Source organism: Apus apus, chromosome 1 (genome assembly GCF_020740795.1).
Source record: "Apus apus isolate bApuApu2 chromosome 1, bApuApu2.pri.cur, whole genome shotgun sequence".
NCBI classification, from domain to species: Eukaryota; Metazoa; Chordata; class Aves; order Apodiformes; family Apodidae; genus Apus; species Apus apus.
The window spans coordinates 24,535,067-24,560,383 of NC_067282.1; the positions used below are offsets into that span (position 1 = coordinate 24,535,067).

At 37.8% G+C, this 25,317-nt stretch overlaps 1 protein-coding gene across 3 annotated transcripts in view; it reads left to right on the plus strand.

The window, feature by feature from the left end:
- Positions 1 to 25,317, plus strand: part of NBEA (neurobeachin) — a 476,649-nt gene that overhangs the window by 291,907 nt on the left and 159,425 nt on the right. For 2 of the 3 annotated variants that reach the window (XM_051608522.1, XM_051608521.1), the window contains 2 exons: positions 10,058 to 10,201; positions 24,924 to 25,060. In XM_051608522.1, coding sequence (XP_051464482.1) covers positions 10,058 to 10,201; positions 24,924 to 25,060 — 281 coding nt within the window. Of the gene's footprint in view, positions 1 to 10,057; positions 10,202 to 13,241; positions 13,281 to 24,923; positions 25,061 to 25,317 lie in introns of all 3 variants that reach the window. The other variant, XM_051608523.1, reaches the window with a different exon arrangement.

A 25,317-nucleotide genomic window follows, 5' to 3' on the forward strand; every position in this document is an offset into this window, starting at 1 on the left:
ACAAGTACAGTGAGTTCTTCAATACCACTTATTTTATGAGTTCCTTGTTTTATAGCATTAGCTTTGAAACACATACAAAAAGTACCAGTATAGTGAAACAAACTAGAATATTTTATGAATTTCAGCATTGTGCAAGGTACAGGCAGGGGTGCAGAAACACCTAGTGAAAGCACAGTATTAAAAGCCAAATACATTTCATAGAAGAGTTCTGAAATATACCACTAACCAACACAGCAAGGAAGACACCTTGTTAAGAATTCTGTCAGCCAGTTTATTATACGTTTCCAGTTATATATTTAATTTTGTTTTTCATATCATGTATGCTACATCTTGACATGATTTTTTTTCTTATCCTTACTGTATGCCTAAAGAGCATATCTCCCGGTGTGTTTGTGTAAAGCCCTGAACATTGTCTCCTTTACATATATTTTCCCAACTGAAAGGACTATGCAGAATGCTTGAAGAGTGTGTTATTGGCATCTCTTTTGCCATACAGCACAAGTAATTCAATCCCATACCTTCAAAAAAGCTGATCATGATGTCTAAATAGCATCTCAGGTCCAGTCTGTATGGCAAATAGTATTGCCAGGGCTTGCAAATTTAACATAGATGTAGCAATTTTGCAAGTATCCCTGAAGTTACATGGAAGGTTTGTGCTCTCCTGTGATCTTTGTGAAGCAAAATGGAAAACTTCATGAGGCAGCTTAACAGAAGGTGAAATAAAACGTTGCTCTCCTTTTTTCTTTATTGCCAACAGCTGCTAAGATTTCTGAGTTAGCTCACTGTAATATACGCACAGACTTTCTACCTGGGATGGTGATTACCATTCATCTACTTCAGAGACAAAATAATGAAAATCTTGTAGATTATCTCATTGAGCTGTTTTAGTAATAGACCCTCAGACTACCTCAGTGATATCTTGTATACTGCCACTATTTCACTTTTCATCTGCTAGACTGTATAAAACAAAGGTGTTTTGGAACTGCAGCAACTTTTGTTTTTTTAAAAAATAATAATAAGAATCAAGCACATAGCAAAGCTTTGGTTTTAATTTGATAAATAATTGCATTTTAGGTTCAGAAACTAGGAGCTCATGTTTTCACAACTGCCTGGCCCAAAGATAGTGCTGTCTGCTGCTGCTAGAGCACAGTCCCTTATGTAGAGCTAAGAGTTAAATACAAATATCCCAGTGTTAGGGCCACACTGCTGTCTCACAAATGTCTATATCCTGTGGGTGCTGCCCTTTCTCTGGTGTTGCTATAGGCATTGATCTATGCAGAAATAGAAACAGTTCCTCCCACCAGTTACTGTTGCTGCTGAAGTGAGAATGATGTATGCCAGTTCTCAAGACGTGGTGATCTGTGTGAGGATGAAATGATATTTGCACGGAAAAAGCCAAGAGTGCAGCACACTGAACCAACATGGAATTGCACAAAGACAATGTTATTGAAAGTGAATCTAGATGTTCTAATTATTATATTGACAAATTTATTATTTATATATAATGGGAACAATCCTTTTAAGAAACAGTTACAGGAGACATTACGTAATGTATACGACATTTTGCCTGTGTACAGACTCTATAAGATGTTCCTTCTGTATGTCCCAAAAGACCAGAATTTCATTTGAAAATATTACTATTATGGAAAGCAAGAATCATTTCAGACATGTTGGCAAATGGGTTTCTTGAAGCACTGGTCATGAGCTGTTGAGGCTTTCTTCTCTGTTAGTAGTCTCAATAGAAATTACAAGAGTTACCTAACTACTGGAATTATTATAGCTACCATAAAATGATTTTAATCTGACTTCCAACACCTTCCTTCCCTGTAGTAGGGAATTAATTTTTTAGCTGTCCTATTATGTCTACATAACAGTGCCTGTTTCCAAAGAGCTGATCTTGTTTGGATCTTGTAGCAACAGCATAGGTGGTGAGGGACAAAGTTGCCTTCTAGCAGACATAATTGCCCATGCTTTGGTCACAAAGAGGGAGAAATCAAAAGTTAGATGACAGACCACAATGCTATAGCTATATCCTTCTTTTTAAAAAATATTGGGGTTTGGACCAATATCATGGTTTGAAGGCACTCATTTTTAAATGTTAGGTAAGGATTAGAAATAAGGTTTAGGAAGTGTGGAATACCCCAGTATGGGAGGTAAGATGATGTTTCTCACATGCCAATGCCTTGCCATTCAGCTGCTGGCATACACCAAGTGTTTGTGTTTCTGAGGAGTGCTTCATTTCTTCCCAAGGCTTTATAATTTTTAGCCTTCTCAATTAGAATTTTTTGTGAGGAGGATGCAAAGTTGAGGCTAGCATACATGGGTGCAATTCCTCAGTGCAAGAAGTGCCTCTTTAGAAGTCCAACAACTTTGATCCTGTCTTCAAGCCCTGAGAGCAGGTGCGGTCAGAACATGGCTTTTCCTGCAGAACCTGTGTTTGGGCTATGTATTTCAAACTCAAAATAAGTCTAAAACTTTGAAGACAAAATCAATACCTGAATGCTGAGACATTACTTATTTTTCACTTACACGTTATCTTTAAAACATTTTATCAGAGTCTATTTCAAAATAATAGAATACCTCATTTAATAGAATTATTTCATAATTTCATTGTTATGTCATGCATATTTAAATTAAATCACTTTTTGCTTCTTACCTTATTAATTGCATTTTGCTATTGAAATAGTTTGATTATCCTCTTCAGCGTCCTGTCTAAAGAAACCTTTGCTTACATGTGAATATTTTGAATTAAGGATAAATGAAATTCCTTTTTGCTGTCAGAACCAAATTGTGAAAATGCATTGCATGGCTTTGAAAATCAGTACACTCTATTAGCAGACCTGTCAATATAAAAAGTGCATTCCATTTCCCCCTCTTGCTCTAATAACCTTTTTTTATGTTACTCGGAGGCAGTTCACATAATCAGAGTATATTGTCAGCTTACTGGAGTTGGGGAAGCATGAAATGAAAATCGCGTTAATATTGATCCAATTCTCTTACTTGCAAGTGTCCTTGATGTCCTTTCCACAGAGCAATAACTGTTGGTGTGATGTAGTTATTTTCCTCTCAGCTATTAATGTACTTCTGTAAAATGGCTGGAAACGCAGTTAGGAAAATTTTATTGCTCTTAATTTTTTTTTTCTTTTGTATCATCTTTGTCTGTTTAAGTAATCCACAGCACATCAGAAAATTCAGTTACTTTCTGCAATTTATCAAACTACAGTATACACTGAGAGGCTGCATCTCAAACTGACAGGGATTCGTAAAGGTCATCAGTCATGAAATATGAATCCAGTCATGTGTGTACAAGTTATGGTGGCAAACTACATCTTAATCCAAATAAAAACATTTGACTGTTTTAAGTTCCTATTAGAAGGACTTCTTCTGGTTCCAGGCAGAATGGAAACTGTCCTTCAAGAGCCTGACATGCCTTGTAACATTTGCTGGACTGGGTATATATCCAGCTCTGTCACCTGTTGACCATTTATGACAGGTGCTGAATCAGCGTAGGATCCCTTCTTACATGCTCAGAACACCTGAAATCTCAAATAAATATCATTATAATATTTATTACTTCTAAAAATTTATTTCATTACTGCTCTGGACCTCAAATTTTCTATCTATAAACAACAAAGATAATTAGTGTCTAACGTAGTAACTTCATCCGTGTTTTGTGTAGGACCGTTTATATTAATATAAAATACTTTAACTGCAAGTATTTACTGTTTAAAAAGCCCTCAACTTCATCTGAGAAAACCATTCATTTTGACCTTGCCCATATTCTCAGTCTTCTCTTTGGTATACTTTGCATCTGTCTGATTTTTGCAATGCAAAACATCTGAGAATTTTCAAGAGGAAAATCTATACAGCAGTAAAGTATTTATTTACAAATGACTTGCATAGAGAAAATCATTTGGTCAGATACTAGGTAAAAAAATGGAGAAAAAAAGTCTGGACTATCTATGATTCAATTTTCAGGCATTTATCTATTATAGAAGGCAAAAATGTGATTTGGTTTTACTTTTGGTGGAAGTAATTTCCAATACAAATGTATGCAATTTTTAATTTCTACGCAATTTTCATAGTTTTTCTCCCTCATTTCTTCAAAGACCCTTAATAACAAAAATAAGATTTAGATTCCTCTGGCTTTCATTAGATCTATTAAAACCAGCCTTCCTTTAATAACAGTCACTTCTCTGGTTCTCTGGGAGAACTAAATTATATGCCAATCAAAGTTGCCAGTTCCAGAAACATGTTGCAATTTAAAGAGCAACTCTAGCAGACACAGGTGGGGACAGTTCATCTTGACATGCCAGCACCAGCTTGCTCCTCAAAGCCAGGTGGCCAATCTCTTGAGCAGCCCCATGGATACCTGGTGCACGTTTCCCATGAAGCAAACACAGTATTAGGAGGGCCTGCTCTGTAGCTGTAGTGGAAAGATATTAGTCTGGGGTGGAGTGGTCACCATGTCAATGACTTAATCTTGCTGGGTTTTGTAGAGGTCAGTTTACAGACTCCCAAGCAGCTGCTCTCCATAACTGTGACCGCTGCGAGGGTCCCGGTGCCTAATCAAGTTAGTTAAGATTAGCAATGAAAGCAGAGGTTTAAACTGTAAGTCTATATAAAGCAGGAAGATTATGTCATGAAACTTTTTATAAGTATTTTCGACTATTAATAATGTTGAATGAACAAAAGAGGCAGATAATAGTGTTGCATTTTAATTCTGTACACGCATAAGATTGATTCTTCCTGTCAAAGTTACAGTTTGTACAACAAACCAAAAAAATCTTCCAAAAAAAAGCATAGCTTTCAAACTCTGTTCATAAATTATATTTTACCTGTAATATAATTCCATTGTTCACATCATGACCTATCAGGTCTGTAAGGAGCTAATTCTGAATTCCTTTATTTAATAAAATATTAAAAACTAACTTAGGTTATTAAAATTTGGCAACAAAAGCAGCATTCTACAGAGCAGTACATACCAGTGATCTGTAAGGAGAAAAAGCAACTTTACCCTAAAAAGTTTCTGAGAAGGGCTAGGCTTCACAAAAACTGTACTTTGGCTGCTATAAAAGAGAGTTTTTAATTAAATGCAGCATTTTACTGTAAAGAGAATGGACTTTACTTATGTCAAAATGCTCCTTTAGAAGCCACATAAAACTGTAAAAGACAATATATGAAAAAGCTTTCTTATAGAAAAGAAGAACACCATCCCATGAAGCAGATTTCCAGATGTTTGGAAACATTAGAATTTCCTGTCAGTATATTTAGGTAACATTAAAATGAGGTTAACTTTCCATTCTGCCATCTCTCTTCAAAGATCAAAGAGCGCTCACTGCATAAATTGCCTTATCGGTAATTCGTTGAAGTAAACTATGGAAACAACTTTATAAGAAGCAGTAGTCTCCTTTTGTTGGTTACAGTATGACCAAGTGAGCTTTCCTTAAAATGATACATATTTTTACCTCATTTTAAGCTCAACACAAAGAGAACAATTTAATATGCTATGTTTGAATATGGCTAGAATAGAGAACTGAAAACTCCTTCCCTGAGTTCAACTAGATTGTATTAATTCATGCAATGTCTCAAAAAATAAGGATCCATAGACAGAAATATAATCATCAAAATGCTATGTTTGTATTGCTAATTTAAAAATTTTATTTAGGGGTGGTTTTGTAGTTTTGAACACTTAACATCTTTTAAATTCATATTGCATCCCTAGAGGCAAAAGCTCAGATCTTACAATACCCCCCCACAAAAATAATAATTAAAAAAACAATAAAAAATAAAAAAATATTTAAATATTGCCTGTATTAAATACTTCTGGAGGCTGTAGCTGCAAAATATCATGAGATTCCTCTGCTATTGGGAGACTATTAGGGGTTTTTGGGAGGTAGGTATGGGTTTTCTTTTTGTCTGCCTAATAATTTCTGTTTAAGGAAAAGTAATGCTACTGGAAGAGAGATTAGAGAATTTTTGGCAATACTATAAGAGTTTACTGTGCAGCTCATATAATGTTTCAGACACATAAAATACATGCCTTTCGCTGGAAGTTGGGGTTTTGTATGGGAGTGCTGGGTGGTTTCTTCATTTTCTTTTAAAGATGAGCTCTTTTCAGTTATCTTAAAGCTGCTGTAGAAAGACCGTTTTCAAAATGCACATTTTTTTTAATTACCAAGATTATAACAGGTCTAAAAATAGATGGTTGCTTTTTTTTGTGTTGGTTTTGTTTTGTTGTTTGTTTTGGGGTTTTTTTAATCACTGATCTAGTCTTATATATACATTCTCTTGAAATATCTTTAAGATGGAGCCTGCAAGTTTAAAGAAATTAAGGCACCATCTTCAGCTGGATTTCAGTGTGAGCTGAGTGACTTATTTTCTTCTTCGGAAAATATAACTTTAAGAAATACTTACCTGCTTATTATAAGGTTTCTTTCTAAATTCTAGTCTAGAAAAATATCTCTTAAGAAAGTGTTTGATATGGACAAGAACTGAGAGCTTCTGCCAGTTCCAGTTCTGTGCACGTCTATGTCAAAATGTTGCTTTCTTGAAATTATATCTAGTTTCATTGTAATTTTTTTGCTGTTTTAATGGATTTTAAACATTTTCTAACTGGACTTAACTGACAAACTCCTCGTGCCTTAAAAAGAGTTTTAAATTAAATATCTGGAAATTAACTTAATTTCATTGTGATTTTGCTGAGTCTTTGAAAAAATACTTTGAGTTTTGATTTTTTTCAAATATTTTGAATCATTAAGTATTGATTTATTTGTCTCTCCTTTTGATGTGATTTTTAACAATACTAGACATAGTTTTATGTCATATAATTTTTTATTCAGTTTGTTGTCTAGTTTTAAAGAGACAAGGTTTGTGGGGTTTTTTTCTTTTTACTGTTATTTGGAGAGGCTGTCTTATTTGAAAACCTTTTTGAGGTTGTCTTGAAATATAAAAATAGAACATCTGTGACAGATCTGTTTTGAACATATTTCACATTTCAGGATCCAAGGAGATCTGGTGGTCTGTGGTATTCGCTTGTTAATTTCTTGATGAATGGGTAGAAAGGCCACGAAGTGCACTCAGTACAGCACGTCTTCCAAAGATAGATGATCTCAAATAAATTCTATTCCCAATCAGTTTTTGATTTGTTAGGTGTTAAACCATTTCTTTGTAAGGACAGTGTTTACAAGCCTTGTAATGAGACAGCCCTGAGAGACCTTACTCTTCTTGCTGTAATTTTGATAAATGGAACTCTAATTCATAAAGGATATAGTGATTGAAGGGCAACTCTGGGTCTCGTACACTTTCATTTAGATAAATGTACACCTCAGTACAGCAAAACTGAGGTGCACTCAACAAAGTGATAAATTTAAACAACAGCCAAACCAGAGCTTTTTTTCACGAAGACAAAGAAGCACCATTTGCCATATTTCTTTTAGATAAATGTATGTTTAATATTATAAACCAGAATGGATTTTAGAAACATTTGTCTTGCTGCTAAGCTCCAAATTTGCCAAACTAATGTAATGCCTTATATTTTACCATGTTTCCTATACTGGTGTATGGCAGTGTTTCTGTAATCTGGTAACTGGAGCCCTCATCAGAAGGAATTTAAAAGACACTGCATTTTAGGTTCTTCTGATGCATTTTAAGTCTTAGTAATAATTTGGGTATAAAACACTTTTTCTTGTAATTTCAAAAATATATCTGCACGCATAAATAACATTAAACAACTGTCATTAATCTAACCAGTTACGACAGAAATGGTTGACTCTACAGTTAATCCAGATTAGTACTTTTGAAGTTACTCACTTTTAGATTATCACATTTCATAAAGCTCAGACACTTTTGCAACACTCACTAGAACTAGCAAAAAGAGAACAGTATGTTCATGCTTCCTTCCTCCACCGTGTTAGTTCATCCCAGGCCCCATCTCCTTTAGTGTCAAATGCTTCATAGAAGGAGCTACTGCTTGCTTAGTAAACACAAGTGTAAAAAGATCCTGATCTAGCAATTAAATACCCAGAACAATTCTGATGCAATAAAATTGAAGGTCCGTTACAGCACATTACTCTTTTGTGTTTTACCAAACTCCTACAATTACTTTGTGTTAATTAGGAAAGAAAAACCCAAACCAACCAAACAAACAAAAAAAAACCAACCAAAAAAACCCCCAACCTAATAAGCAAAGAAAAAACCCAAACTGTACAAAAACTTTTCCAATCATTAATTACTTAGATTTTAAATTAGATGGATAATTGCAGTTATTTGTACTAAGTAGTAACCTATGCAAGAGAGGTAGGGATCACAGCCTAACAGCTGAACACAGCAGATCACAGTGTATTAGTAGATATTGTCTTAATCACTATCAGAATCAATGGTCCCAATGGAGAGAGCAACAAATAGGAAGGTTAGAGATGTTGTCCTTAATTTTGGGCTTGGTGAAAAAAAATGAGGGTTTGCTTATTTGGTTTTCTTTACCTGCTCTGTGGTTTCAGAAATAGCAATTGGGAAAACAGTAATAGTATACAAAGGTTAATATTAGGTAATGTAAGACATGAGGTTGTCTCAGGCTGTAGGGGTCCAGTATCAAGTGGTATGCTAATAGTGATCTTCAGAGTAAACACACTAAGAGAAAAATATGCCTCCAGCATTTTTATTTATATGATGTGACTCTCCTGTGCACAAACTAATTAAAAGACATATAAGAATAGAAGATCAAATGATAACACCTTCCCCACTGTTAGTAATAAAAAAACTGCCTGACACATCAGTTCTATTCCACGCATCGGTCTGCACTAACTGATCTGCTTACTATATTCCTCTTTATTGTCCTGTACTAACATGAGGCCATGAGTCTTCCATTGGACTTTAAATAATTATTTTACATCTGCCATAATACTCATCATCATGTGGAGTTCAGGCCTTGTGGAAGACAAACAAAATCCACACATGCCTGGTTTTGCCCCAGTGCCACTCATTTTTCTGTATCTTAGTAGTAAGCAAATCTCCAAATTATCATACAGAAAAGAGAAATTAGATTTGGGCTTTATTTCTTGACTGGCAGAACTGGAATGCCATATCTTTTACAGTCCAAAATGAAAATGCAAGGTTTCTGTTTAGGAAAAAGACAGAAAACTTTCTTTCCTGAGATTACTATGAATTTGTAGTACTGCATACAAAACTAATGACCTCTCCCCAGCTGACAGAGAAACACCATGCAGATGTCACAACAGTCCATGAAAGCTATTTATGATATGAAAGTTACTATCATCTGACCACACTATGATTAATTTCTTATAGCATGCAAATAAACTCTGTCAAGTGCTAGTAGCACCTTCCCAAAAATATAAGATGGTATATCTGCTGCCATAAGGAACCATCAGTCTGAATACAAGAAGTCAGTTGTAGGCAAGAAGAAAGGGTAAGACATTCCTAAGAAGTCCTTTGAGGTAATTGGCACATGTCCATACATCAGCATTTTTATTGTGCTTCTTAAAAACACACACACACAGATGCACACCAAAGTTCCCTCACCGTGCTTGTTGGTTTTTCTGTCTTTTTTGAATCTCTGTATGCCCTATCTTGTTACACTATACTGAGACAATCCATCTCCTACTTCACCATCCTGTTTGTCCTATCTCTAAGATTAAAATCATGACAGATTTTGAATTCTCAAATGTAACTCCTTTATTTAGAGTAGGTGGTTTGAGCTCTCAGAGGTCAGTCAAAGTCAAGACACCAGGAACCCAAGAGAAACTCCTGCTGAATTTCTAGCTGGTGGAAAACTAATGAAAAAACATTGAGCAAAAAGCAAATAGCAATTATTAAAAGCAGAAGAGTCTTTGTGGAACAGTTTGTATTTAATTTGAGATGTATTCTGAAAGACAGAATAAGGCTGCATATTTTGTAAACCTTGATAAAGTTCTTTAAAATGTTCCTTCTCTTTTTGGATAAAGATGTTTTATACTGTATTTCTTTTTAACTACTCAACTGTGGTTGTTTTGCATTTGAAATGTTATTCAGGTAAATTTGCAACATTTGTAACTTTTTTTAGGCACTGAAGAGGATGTAGTGAAGTCAAAGAAGACTTTCCGAAGTCAAGCTGTGGTGAATCAGAATGCAGAAACAGAGCTTATGCTGGAAGGAGACGATGATGCTGTTAGCCTGCTCCAAGAGAAAGAGATTGACAACCTTGCAGGTAATTATATTTTTCATTACAACTAAGAGAGGAACCAAATGGCTTCTTTAAACTTTGTTCTTAACCTTTGTGGTTAGTGTCTTTACAGCTATGTATACAATTACAATACAGATTCTTTGTGTTCGAGTTTTAGCATAGTTCTACTAATCCATCCTACTTCCATCAGCTAGGGGAACTGACTATAAAGGATGTGCCTATTTCACAGTCTTTCAGCAGAGATGTGAGAAATATCAATACCTCAAGTGCCTTTATTACTGCCTGTAAGTTCTTGAGGAAAATTCTGTAAAACCACTGTGAGAACATCTCTTTTTTATGGTTAAAATGGAAGTGTGGACTAACTCTGTGACTCGGGGTTTTGTGAGTCAGTGTGTGGTTGTGCAGGTTCATGACCTGATCCCATGTGCCACACAGCTTGTGGAGAGACACCTGCGCTCCTGCTGGCACCCGCCTCTCTCACTGATGGAGTTCAGGGGGATCTGCAGTATTGCAACCCATTTGTCACAGTGAGGGGAAAAGTTGCCTATTGCAAACAGGATCTAAGAAAGAACAAAACCATAACCAATCTATGAACTTTGTTAGTTAGCAGATGATCTGGGGATGAGCTCTCTTTAAAAATGAGACATGAGATCCCTTCTGGTCCATTCTTCCTGTGTGAAGGTATGCAGTGAGAGCTCAGTTTTATCCATCCTCTAGCAGCTTCTGATACGTTTCTGTCGTCAATCCTCCCTTTCCTGGGGATGTAGTCTAGAAAGAAAGGCATGCAGAAATTTGAAAATGCACTCTTCTCTCAGACAAGATAAAAATGTGAGAACTGTGAGATGCAATATTACATTTTTATAATTTTAAAATACCTTTATTAAATTACTCCACTAAGGGGAAGGTTTGTGATGTCTCGGGGTTTTTTCTTTTCTGTATAACTGAATTTCTGAAATAGCTACCTTTGCTCCTGCACTTTCTTCTGATGACAGAGTGAAAATCTTTAGCAAAGGTAAGATCACAAATGGACAGTAAAAACAAAATTAAAGAAAACAAACAAGCAAAAAATGCCTACATGAAAGTTAGTCTCCTGCTTTGAAACTAAAGCAGAGCAGAGGGGGAAAGTAAATGCTTTTATTTGGGAGCAACTGTCAGTATATGATTATCACAGTTAATATATCGATCAGCTTGCTTCCTGAATCTGCAGCTAACTACTGCTGAGACACTGTTGTCTTAAGTCAATAAAACAGTAAGACAAGCAGGACCATTAGGGGAATCATTTGATCGATGTCCCTTTCTCCTTTAGAAGGAAAACTTTGTGCTGCTTTGGCAAAGTTCCTATATCTGAGAACAGTACTTCCAACTAAATCTGCACCCAGTAGCTGTAGTTTAAAGGCTGCAATAAGCAACTACATTGAAATATTGATTAGAAATGCAAAGTAAACATGAAAAATTCTTGCCCATTTTGGAAAATCTCACATTTTGCTGTCAAGTTCTTATATGGGCCCAAACACTGCCATTTCCTTCAAATGAAAAAAAAATAAATTGTGTTTTGATGTGTCTGTAAGTATTTCTGTGCCATATACCTTTTCATTAAATGTCTCTACACGTATGAGTTCCCCTGCTCCTTCAGGACATGGCACAGTAATCCTAGTCCTTTCCTTTTATAGCTTGTAGAAATTGGGAGATATAGTCAGTATTAGAAAAACAGAAATCATAGAAACTGAAGCAAAGTAACTTTTTAAATAATGACAGGAAGTTTCTCCTAACAGTGTCAGAAATTAGCCTTTCTGTTCCCCATCAACATTTAACAGGACAAGCAAGGTGCTTCCAAGTGTGGTGAGGTGATGCCATAACGGTGCTCTATGTGTACCAAAACCTGTGAACTTCTCAAAAAGAACCCACATTCCATTGCCTCATTTTTACTATCAGATTAACTGCAGCCTTTGCTACTCAACTCTTGCTCTTTTTTGGAGCTGAAATTATTCTGAGAGGTAATAGTCACACACAATGTTGTATATGTCTTCTGTAAATTTTGCCAGTCAGTGAAAAAAACCCTGAATACCTCCACACCCTCTTTTTCACTGCATGATTTTGCATACAATTATGCCATTTTTTTCCATGGTTTTCAGTAAATGTAATTAAACTTGAGTCCAGTAACTGAAATAAATTTAAAAATAGTAGTCAAGGAAGGTGGGTTTTATACTAAAAAGATTAGAGCAACCTCTGACATCTCTGAGGAGAAGGTCCCAGTAAAGCTGTACATTCTTGCCTGATTTTAAAGAGCTAGGTAGATTCAGTGTATGTTATCTGGAAATCTTGGAACTATATCACATTGTGGTAAATTGTAACATCATTTATATCTAGTTACTGTTCAGAGCAGAGAGACACACAGGAATTGCTATATTCAGATATACCTCCAATTTAACTTTAAAGTTTAAATCAATTTAAAAGTGGTTTACAATTATTTGGATTGTCTTAGCAAGGGATAGAAATTACATAAAATCATTATAAACCAGATTTAAATTGATTTAAGATTGTCTACATTTAACTAAAATCATTTAACATTGTTTATTCCGTGAAACTAAGGCACCTTTTCAAAAGACAAGTCCTTAGGTTTTCTAAAACTTTTAACTAAGAGAATATACTACAATATCTTGATTTGTGAAGCAAAAAATGAAAAAGAGGGAAAGTTTGAAACAGATTGAGACAGTTCATACAAAGTTATCTGTACAAACCTTTTGTTCTAGAGACTCTTTATAGTTTTTCATCAACCATGTGGCCCAAATCAATGTAAAGTTCACTTTGATAAATTACATATGGGATGGAGAATTTTCTTTATAATTATAGCCTGAATATTTTTATTATATAATCAGTATTCCATATGTTGCAATGGCAGTTGGTCAGATTTCATTATATTAAGTAGCAATTTAATAAAATATAAAAATCAGATCCCATGTTATTATAAGTTTTAGCTAAAGCCGTATTTTAACTGTCCTACAGTATGAGTTATCGAAAGATGTTGCATTTACATATTAAAATATTTTACATTTTTCTGTTTCAGTTTTAGCTCCTTTACTTCCCAGACTATTCACTTCAAGAGGCAAGTCACATCTCTGTTAGAACTAATGACTGAGATAGCCTAGTTAACTGTAATAGTTTTCTAATATATAGTGAATCTGTGGGTAATGCAAACAAACGTATTGTAGTGAGTTGATATTACTAACTCTTATTTTCCTTTTCAATTTTCTAATGCTGCAGTAGGCCTTTAAATACTGACCTTTTCTCTTAAGAGCCTGAGAATTCAAATTTGCTAACAATTTGTCTTCTGCTTAGTAGATAATATTTTCAAAATGAAAAATATGTGGATGTATTCTGATACTATAAGCTGGCATTCTCAAAGTGAAACATGTTGTAATAGATAATTGTTATTTCACCAAACTTTTTTTTTTATGCGCTGATCTTGCACTAAAATAGGTGATTAAAACAAAACAGAATGAGTTTTGAACCAATCATTTTTTGTGAATTTTACATTTTAGAAATACCTTCTCTTCTCTTTGTTGTAAAGTTGCAGTCAACTCACTAATTGTTTGTGCGCATCCGAGAGCAGAACTTAGCCTTAATGACATTTTTGAAAGATACGTATTTTGTAACTGGAGCACATCTGTTTTGTCATTTGGCTGGTGGCAACAGCAAATAGGCCCCAGCCAAGCAAAGTATCCCTGATGAAGTCCTTTGCTACTCTCTAAAGAGTAATTTCTAGAGGGAAAAAGGGAAATAGATAGAAGGATATGAAGCTTTGGGTTATTTTAGGAAGACAAAAGGTTTTGGCAGGCATCTGTCTGGTTACTTGCATGGGCTTAATCAATTCAGAATCTGACGTCTTCATGAACCATGGTGAATTACAGTCTAACAACAGTCTTGCAAGAATAAATACATATTATTTGCTCCATTATATGAGGAGATTGAGCAACTCATAAAAATAAATTCAAGGAAAGCTGCTAACTGCCTTTAATGCATCTTAGTCCTGGCATATCTTAATCTTCACTAAAGAATTTTCCCTTCTCAGGCATCTGTCTCTAGGTGGAAGGAAACCCCCCACAATGCAAATGTGCCAGAAAGGTTTGAGTAAGACGCAGCATCCCAGCACTGCTCTAACTTTTAGCAGCTCTGAACTTCAGTGTAGAAATATTTCTAGAAAGCAGCTACCGCAAAGCAAGACCTGATCTTCCATCCAAGCCAGCATGGATAGCTAGTCCACATTGGCTTGAGGACTGAATGTGATAAGCCCTCTATCCAGACTTCTCAGTGGTGTGCTGAGTGTATTTTACTTACTGACCTGCGCTAAGGAACACTCTGGGTCATGAGGATTTGACAGCTTGTATTATTATTAATGAGATATAAGACCTTTCACTTCCAGGTCATCTGTTTGAAGTCCAGACAAGACTGGTGGTAGCCAAACATTATCAACATCTGTTTTGTGGCCAATGCAAAATAAGCCTTTTGTCTCATTTTAGACAAGCTAACAGAAGTCATCATGATTTTGAGCAATTTCCAATTGAAAAAATATTGTATGCTGTCATTAGAGGAAACTGGAATAGTGCCAAGAGTTCTACTACGTGGAGTTATAGTTAAAACTGTATAGCAGTACCTTAAAAAAAAAAAAGAAAAAGAAAAAAGTAAATACTTTACCCTTAGGGAAATTTTCATTCTAAGTTCTAACAAAGGACTCATTTACATTTCTGAAATTGTTTTGAAGCCTTGCATAGGGCCAGATACAGTAATAAAAACACTAACACTAAATCAAGGAACTGCATCTAAAGCCACAAAAAGGTCAGAAAATAAGTATTTGGGGTGGAAAACTTACATACAATTTACTCATCTTTATATATATAATTTATGCATTTAATATTTATACATATTTAGTTACAGTAACATTTTTATGGCCAAAATCTGACACTGAATTTTCTTTATGAAAGTTGACCAGTGTAGACAGTCTCTGGTAAGCAAAGCTGTTTGCAACTTTTTCTTACTTATTCTTAAGGAGTAATGGAAGGGCATATTTTCTTTTTTTTTCTTCTGTTGCCATCCCAAAATCATTTTAAGGTATTTAGGATAATTTATTTTTTCTTTTTTTAATAGACTTAGACAAACAGTAATTTTTCTTAATTAAAGAAAAGAACAATAACTTGAGCGTCTATGGAGAAGCAGATTTTAAAATTATTCAATTTTACAGGCAACAAACAAACACACTATAATTTGTTTGGGGCACAGCAGAGAAAGTTTTGTTACATTATCTACTATCAGAGTAATGGGTTGAAAGACAGCACATTATATTGCCTCCAATAGCACCCACAGCCTACCTAGGAGGTTTTGAAGGAATGGAATCATCTTCATTCCTCTCAAATCCTGGAGATCAAAGCATGACAGTGGTTCTGAGAGTGGTCTTATCTTCCTTCTCCAATCCTTCTTCTCCCTCCCTGGTGTGTCCTCTCATGCAAGGCTGGGAGAGCCCTGCTGCCTATCCTGTGTTCTCCCTCTAATACAGCAGCTGCCATCCATACACGAGTGACTCTGATAATCTCTCGGGGCTCCACAGGGCAGAATGCAGCACCCACAGGAAAAGCCCAGGAAGAACTGTAACAAGTATGCAGTAAAACTTCCTAATATTTATCTCTCAGCCTCCAAGAATTTGTACCTCTGGGGCTTCCAGACTCAGAGGTAGTATTTATTTTTTCTTTTTTTTACTCTTATTTTCTCTGTCTGTCCTCTGGCTTGCACTCTCTTTCTCTCACTTACTTTTTCTCTGTCTGGAGGTGGCTAAGGCACCTTAAGCTCTTCCATATTTTATGTGTTTTGGTTGTTTTTTTTAAGAAAGTATGTATGCATATGTGCACACACAAATATGTCAGTTAAATAACAAATATCAAAGTCATAAAGTTTCTGCTAGTTTTTCAAGCTTCTCAATGGAAACTATTCACTAAATTTAGCGTGCACTCCTGAGTAGTTTTCCCCCCTCAAACTCCATTTTTCTTGCAAATTTCCATTAAGATAGGAATTTCATTGTGGCAGGGTTGCTTGTTTGGGGAAGGGACAGGAATATGGAAGAAAAATTATTCTTTTTTACTTCTTATTGTAGACACATAAGTATATAAACCTTGTACTTCCAAACATGGTGATTTAATTCAGCCAGATTTCCATAGTTTCTACTTGTTATATATTCAGATTTTTATCCTTAGATCTAAGTATAAAAAAGAAAAATGTACTTGTATGAGTTTAATTTAGAGTATTGATTCAGGCATAAACTGAAAACAGTTATACTTTTGATACATAGTTGGCTTTCACATTGAAAACAAACAAACAAAAAGCCCCACAGTTCCTGTAACATACTATTTTTAGACATATCAGTGTTTATTGTAATATTTTTTTCCACATTAAGATCCAAAAATAGCTTAATATTTTATAAGGTGATTGTCAGTCACATATGATAGTGCTCCTAAGCACAGCTTTTAAAGAGGTCCTCTCTTCGTACCTTATTACACCCCATTCTAACTCTGAGCATCGTCAACTTTTAAAATGTTTTAAATGAAATCTGCATTTCCTGTATTCCAAGCTTTAAAATTAAATTTAATCAAACATTGTTGTATTGTATTTATAGCAGGCTCTGAGAGTGCTTCCTGGGCTCTTACTGTTCAACCGTACCAGTCTACTTACTTTTCTTTCTTCCCCCTAACTTACAAAACTCTTTCTACTTGAAACTCCTCAGGCTGCAGAGTTAGGCTTCAACAGCACCTACAAGTGCACCCTTGTCAAGTGCATAGTTCTGTTGCTTCTCCCTTGCCCCAAGTTCCCACACCCTGGAAGGAACTGCTTAGTTGATCAAAGATCAGGTTGATGAGATATCTGATACAGAGGATACCCCAGAAATACAGGATTAGATAAAGGCACCAGACTTCACAGTTCTGCACCTTATTTCATCTTCACTATGCAATTGATTTCCATACAAAAATCCCTGTTCTTCACAACACCCTATAGCAACAGAACTACCTAGCTTAGTGCTAGGAATGTATCCAGAACTTTCACTGACCTATGGAGAGGCTTTTTGCTTTTTTGTTGTTAGTTTGGCACTGGTGTTACAAAAGCAAGCTAAGAAATCAAGCAAGAAGACAGTTGGTTAGTCTTAGTTTCATTGGCCAGAAATCATACAAGATGCACCCTCATCTAGTGCATTTGAATGGTCCTCACTAGTAGCCTGTTACACAAGTGCTTTTAGCTTGGCTTTCTAAAGAAACAAGGTTTATGTGAGCATCCTCTGTCAGCTTCTATCTTGGTAACTTCTAAACCTGGAAACCATTTTGAATAATCTTTAACAGAGGAGAAAGGATTTCAGAAGCAATAAATTTCCTGCATTGAAATCATGTTGTTAACAAAAAAAGCCTACAGGACAGAGCCTGCTGCATCGATTCTCCTTTTATTAGGTACCAGAGAATCTTTGTGGGAGAGTCTTTAGAAGTTCCCTAACTATAGGAAAGCAAAACATGCAATCAACCAGTAGACACAGTTACACCAGAAAACATTGTTTATTTGTTCTGGTGCTGGTGTTTAGCGATACTAGTATTTTCAGAAAATGTTGAAGTTATAACTATTTCATGTTAGATTATTCTTCCCAGTATACCTGGCAAGCTATATGCTAATTGAACAATTTATTTAGTTCTTCCTACACACATATAGGAGTAGTGAACCATGTAAGTGAATTTTTAAATATCACAAGCTGTCTTACTTGTACTTTCTATAACATTTTTCTTCACTACAGTCTCAAAAAGTATAAGGCTTACGGTTTATATTGAAGAGCTTTTTCAGAATGGAGACCAGAAGAAATGAAAGCTGAGGGCTCTTATCTTCCCTTTCATTCCTAATCAGTTGAGCTCTATTGGCATGACAAGGTACACAATCTGGACTATGTAAGATACTTGTCAAGTTTGGTTCACTCAGGCTTGCAACTGGGTCTGGATCCCTCATGTTCCTGGCTCATTACAATGAGCTCCTGTTTCAGTGGCGTACTGCTGCAGCAGGATGCTATCTCTCCTTTCTCCTTTCTTCTTCCATCATTAAATATGCTTTTCTAAGGTGTGTTTTTTCTGTTTCTTTTTAATTTAAATAGACAGCTATAGCGGCTCTCTCAGATGTCAAGTAGGTGGGCGTGCTCAGCATCACTTAAGCTTTTCTAGGTTGAAAAGAAGAACCTTAAATTTTACCTGCAAATGAGGAGGAAGCTAGTGCAGGTCACAGCACATTAGTGTGCACTCACATCTGGATGCACTGCTTAATAATCAACTTCGTAGTTTCTAAACCAGCTTAAAACTCAGTCCTTCCAAGGTATAGCTTCAGGCAGAGCACACTGTATGAATCTAATTTTGAAGTGGCAAATGTGTGCATTGCAGTAGTAAGGTCCCTATCCCAAACATTTCTGGCCAGCTGTAAATCATTAAGTGGAGTCTTGATTATTATTAATACCTGATCATCTGGCAAGTTGGTGCTCCAACAAGTCCTGGAACTATACTAAACTCATGTAAGCCACTCGAAGCTTGAGAACAGTTGAGAGGTTCTCATGTATGCCACAAAGCAGATCAGACTCTGCCTGCAAAAGGGGACAAAAGTTGATTTTCTGGGTTGTTTTAGGCTGACATACAACTAATTGTTCCATGTTCAGTGAGAATATACCAAATAAGATTTAGTTTGGTACAGTACTGAGCTTGTTTCTGTATATTCTGTAACCGTTCTATTAAGTGGTTGCTCTCTATCACACTGTGAATGATACAAAGAGATACTCTTCGGAATATTGTGAAACACGTTTTCCCTCAGGAAGAAGTACTATTTTTTATTTTTCTTTCAATGTGACCAGGAAGATATGGAATCGAAATACTAAATTTACCTGTGAAAGTCCACATGTCACTTAATTAAAATGTATGGAAAGTATGTAGACGTTTGAGAGAAAATTATGAGGTTTTTTCTTAAGCAACATTAACTGTTTTCACAAACTCATCAAAAATGTGTATTCCTGACTATTTTATTTGCAGTTGTAATAAGTAAGATTATTTTTATTTACATTTTCTTTTTAATCAAAGACATTTGTTTGCTTTTATGGCACCACTTAAGAGAATTGAGTTTCTGGAGTTGTTTAGTTATTGTTGTTGAAAAAGACCATTGAAGTTGATCTTTGCTGTTAGTAGTAGAGTTACATGCTTTATGGAGGAAAGGGGGGAAAAAGTGGGGAAAAATTTTGATATCAGGGCCTATCCACACTGGCAATGACATTTAAACAAACAATAAAAATCAATCCCTCCCTCACAATATGAAACATATGATTGTGTAAGAGTAAAAAGGCAACAAAGTAAGCTTGGATATCTTTGAGAACAGGGAGAAGGAATGGGGGTTGTTACTCAATGGGGGAAACAAGATTATAGTCATGTTTAGACTTAGATTGGTTTTTGCAGTTAAAAAGTTGTGCAAATTATTCTCTTTATTGAAACGGTTGAAAATAGTATGTAAAGGGAGCTGTATGTATACACTCTTATAAAAGCCTTGGCTTCAGTGAAGGAGTTATACTCCCTGTGTCTGCTATAGTGGAGAACAAATTGGGGGCAACCATCCTCATGTAAGTTCAATATATTTACTGCAGAAGTCTTTTTAAAGAGTAGTTTGGATCAGATTTATGACAATAGGAACAAAACCAACTAAGTTCTGTGAATTGTTTTTTAGGAATCTTACGTTGTTTACTTGTTATTTACAAGGCAATGCCTGTATTGTACTAATGATGTTAATTGGTTGAAATATTTTTTCTGACTATAGAGCTTTTCCCAAAGGCTTCTGGTGCCTATTCTTGTTTCTGCTTGTATGGAATGTGATTTATATTCTAAGAAACTGAAGTTTTTGTGTGTGAGAGTGTGTGTTATGTATAAATGGTTTCAGGTATGAGGATTTGTAGTAATTTTAAATGCAAGTTAGCATCAGATACACTTGGCTTTTGAGTTAAAGTGCTGAGGGAGTTTCAGTTGTCTTATTTCAGGCACCTAGTGAGTGATTTTTAATAACTAATATTTAACATTCTAAAGTATTGTATCAAACTGTAGTTTATGAAAACTATTTTACATAGTAAATTTATTAGTTTCAGCTAATATATTTTACATTCTCCATGTTAAACAGTATATGAAAAAGATTGTGTTGCTTTTTTTTTCTTTTTTAAAAGTGTCAGACAAAAACTACACAGGACAATAGTTGCAACATTTTTGCAGAATAATTACCAGTAGATTGTAAAATTTAATCAGTTTAGCTGACTGGGTATGTTTTTGAAGTATTTGACTGAGCTAGTGTTTTTTCATTTATGACTAATCAAAAAAAATTACAGTTGGATTTTTAAGTCTGCAGCAGGTGAATAGCTTCTTTTCATAATTCAGCATTTAAAAGCATATATTTCGTCCTGTTTAGGACTAAATTATTCCCAAACACCTCAGCAAATACACCTCCATTGTAATTTGCAAGCTTATTAGTATAGACGTCTTTAGTTCTTAAAGTTAAAAGTTACAGTTTATGAAAAATTTTGAAATAACAAGCAAAATAACTCTTTTGGAGTTTTTTTGAAGAGGTGTAATTTTACTGGTATTGCTTTAGCAGTTAGAAAACTCTCTCACCTGATAGAACGTTTCACTTGTATTGACTTTTTTTTTTTTTCTTTCTTTCTTTACTTGTACTTGAAAAATACAAGAGCTAAGAAACAAGAGCTAAATACAAGAACCGAAGTCTCTGCCTAACAAAAAATAACGGAAGGGATGAGAGATTCTACGTTCTGGTTTTATTCACTGGGACCATCTAATCCCACAATCATTTACTTTTGGAAAGGAAATACTATTTTTTAAATGTATATGTTCGGTAGCGTTTATTTTAGGAATGTAAATCACATGTGCCGACCACAGGGATCAGGCAAAGCGGAAAATTTCCCATTTGAACAGATTACAAGACGTGTGGACCTGAAGTGATTCCTGGTCTGGCTTTAAGGCCAGAACTTCTCCGTGAGGTCGCTGCCTCCCTGCTGTGGGCCGCCCCGGCCGCTTGAGAGAGGTTGGGAAGAGGCAACGAAATGATCATTAAGAAAAGAGATGCTCTTGCTTAGAGTCCCAATAGCTGACGAGCCCTCTAGACACGTGTCCTCTCCACAAACCCCGACCTGTTCGGTGGCTTTTCCCCGGGGCTGGAAGAGACGCGCCCTCGGTGCGGCCGCGGCCCTTGCCCGGCAGCCTCCGCTCCCGTGTGCGATGCCGCCGTGCCCCGGGCAGCGCAGCCCCGAGCGCGGCCGGAGCCGCCGCGCTCCGCTTCTCCGTGGCTGGGGAGGAATATTTACATCCCCTGCGAAAGAGCAGCTCACCGCTGCCGCAGAGGAGCCGAGGCGAGGCTGGTAGCCGGAGCTCGTTATCTTCCCTGCATGCGAATGAGCCCGTCCCGCGGCTCTTGGCTCAGGTGTGCCCGGCTTTTCTTTCATTAGATTATCAATTGGGTTTGGGAAGGGGACCCGAAGCTTCCCGATAGCTCGATGCCATATGGAAAATCTGCAGTATTTTGATTATGCTCTATGTAAACATTTTAATATCGGACCCTTAAAACCCAGAGACTATCCCAAAGGGGATTAAAACATAATCCTCTCTCTCTATAGCTGTAGTGGATTAATTTCATATTCTCTCAGTGGCTGGCTTGCTCCCTGAAGGCTACAACAAAAAGACTCAGTGCTCCTTAAACATGCTATGGAATTGGAAGTTGTAATTGGAGATTTCCAAAGGACAAGTGTAAAAATGACACACTGGTAATACCGAATTTGATTTTTTCCTGTGCTTTCAGTGAAGAAAAAAAAAAAAGGCCATTTTTTTTTACTTGGTTTGAACACTTCTTTCCCCGAAATCCTATAATTTTACACCATTTCATATGCTTTCTGCTTTTTTTTTTTTTACCAAAATAGATAAGAAAAAAAAAAAACACCACCAAAAAAAATCCAAAACCCACAAAGCAAACGTTTTCTCATCTGCAAAGTAAAATAACGCTTATTCCTTGTCACATTTGAATGCCTCTGACATGTTTACATTGCAACAAATCTAGGGTGTCATTTGAGCAGATCATAGGGCCAAGGTACCGGTCTTGGAATTCGGAACCTTTTCTCGAGAGGAGAAGGAGGAAGCCAGAAATCCCCGAATTCCCCTGCATTCAGTAATGGGCTAAGAAGTTAATGTCTCCTTTCCCTCCACAGCCATCCCCAGCTTCTGCAGCTCTGCCCCCTCCTCCAGTACGTGAGTGCGTTTCGCTAGCACACCCGATAGCTGGGGTGCACCTATTGTCTTCTTCTGGGTGTCAGATTAGAGCTTTTGGCCTTATGACCATTAAATAGCGGTGGCTTTATTTTAGTTTCGCCACACAACGCCAGGGAAAGGAGGTAATTGGATTAAATTGATGGTCTTCCTTCTGGGATTCCGCAAAGCCCACAAAACGCCTCCTTAAAATGACAGAATATCGGGTCGTCTCCAGGACGCATCTTCCGAAGGAGCTTTCCTTCCTGCACAAAGGCCCGGGAGCCCATCACCGTGCGCCGGGCCAGGCGGCGGCTCCCGGCCGCGCTGCGGGGAAGGGCGAGGGGAGGGCTGGGACGCTCTGCTTGAGAGGGCAAGTGCTTCTGCAGGGCAGGGAGCCGCTGCCTGCCCAGGCCCCCCTTCTGTAAACACAAAGAAAGGGGGCCTGGGGAATAGAAACCCAAATCCACTTGTAATCGTACAAGGGAATCGGGCGTAATTACTCGAGCAACCTAGATGAAGATTGATGAGGCTTTAAAGCGGCGTTTCGGATCGATCACCCTGCCCTTTGGAGCCTGCAGCCGGGCTTTCCCGGCTCGGCTCGGCTCCTTTCCCACCGCGAAGGGAGCGAGGGAAGATGGAGGCGAGACGGGGAGAGCAGTAAAGCAAGCCCGGCGCATGTGATTCCGATCAGCTGACTAGGGTCAAGAGGCTACCCCGGTTTATTAGGAGATGGAAAACAATAAAATGAAAGAAAATAGAGTTTGTATCAATATTATCCGGCCGGCCACGTTGGGCTGCTGAAAGCTGTCACTGAAGCTGTGCGGTTTAGCTTCCCGTTGTACACACAGCAATCCGTGCCTTCCTCTTTATTTATTTTGCAGCGTAAATGACAAAACATGGTGCAATACGGTCTGAAATTGGGTGTTACAGCAAAGTAAAACATTAACAACATGACAGTTAGATGCGCCGATATAGCACTAATTTGGGCTAAGTGAGCAATTTGAAGTGTTGCTTGCAAGACCTGGTAGTAAAGCGTGCGTGCGGGACTGGGGGAGGAGGAGAGGTTGCATCCGCGCCTGTTAGCCTTGGGGGGACCTGCAGCCCAGGTCTCGCCTCGGCCCCGCCGGGCCCTCCCGCCTCCTGCGCTGCTTTAGTCCCCAGGGAGACAAGCGCCTGGGGACGGCAGCTGGAAGCGAGCGCAGGCACTCTGACCTCTGAGCAAGGTCTTGCTTATTGCTTGGAAGATTTTAACTGCACCGAACAGCCAAACCCTTTGTAGCCTTCACTGAGATGAGCAGTTTGTCAGTCTGTAAAAGGTGCGTCAGTCCGATGTTGCACCCTTTTTCTCAGTGCTGAGGCTTTTATTATTGGTAGGTCAGATGTGTTTGTGCGCGCGTGTGGATGCGTGTGTTTATGTATGTGTATAAATTACCTTACACGCTTTAGTGGTTAAATCTAGACGTTTATTTAAGCTTTTATTTTAATTTGAACAAGTGAGCTTCCTAAACACCGACACTGACAGTTTTAACAGTAGATTGCATTCGTATTGAAGACAGTGGAAAACAGATCGATCCGTTATCTTTTGCATTAAAGTGTTTTTGTTGGTTGTTTTTTTCCTGGCTTAAAACCTAACAATTTGTGCGGAGAAGGCTGCCTTTTACAAGAGGTTTTCCCCATCCCATCTTTTCAGTGCCCGTGCAAGAGTCTCTTTAAGAAATATATTTGAGCGAAATGTTTTTACTGTAATTTTAAAAGGTTGAGTGACAGCAAGTTGAAATGAAAACTATCCTGCCGTAAATATAGTTAACGATGCCAGCCTTTGTGTGCGTGTGGTATTGAAGTAGGTAAAAAAAAATTAAAAATACAACAAACAACACAACCAAAAACCAATCTTTTGTGATACTTTCGGAGTCGAAATCTGCATCCAGAGTTAAAAATAATGCCCCCAGGCTTCGCAGGGTCGGTGTGGCGGGCGGGGGCTACCGGCTGCTCTGCCGCCCGCCCGCCCGGCCCGGCCGCCGCGGGTCCGGCCGCCGCGGGGACCCCTCGCTGCCAGGTCCAAGATGTGTGTAACAAGTCGCCGCTATCGCACATAAACAGCGATAGTGTTAACGAGGAGCAAAAGGGCATGAAAAGAGAAGGGACCTACTTCTAAGAGGCAGCTATTTTTCACCCTAACCCTTCTGAATTTCGCTGCTGGCTGATTTATCTCGCAACCCCGGAGCTCACAAACTCGCTTCTGTCCTGACTGAAGAGTTCAAAGGGCTGACCGCGGGCAGGAGGGGAATAAACACGGCGGTTTACAGAGTTTATTAGGGGGCTCACGGGGCGCTCGCTTGGTGGAGGGAAGGGGAAGGGCTACCGGGGATGGGCCGGCCGGGCGCCTCCAACCTGACGCCGCTGCCCTTGCCTTGCAGGCCCCGTGGTCCTCAGCACGCCGGCACAGCTCATCGCCCCCGTGGTGGTGGCCAAGGGGACGCTGTCCATCACCACCACGGAAATCTACTTCGAGGTGGACGAGGATGACCCGGCTTTCAAGAAGATCGAGCCCAAGGTGAGTGCGGCGAACGGGCGGCCCCGGCCCCGGTCCCGTCCCGCGTGCGTCGAAGCTGCCCCCTCCCTCCAAACTCAGCTCCCTTCTGCCGCCTCTCGCTCCGTTTTACCGGGAGGGGGGCGGGGAGGGGGGAAAAAAAAAAAAAAAAAAAAGAAAAAAAAAGAAAAAAAAAAGGGCAAAAAAAGCGCAATGTATTAATGATATTAAATCCTCTATTACGGCAGCGTGCGCGTTTTCCAACAGCCTTTCGTTCGGTG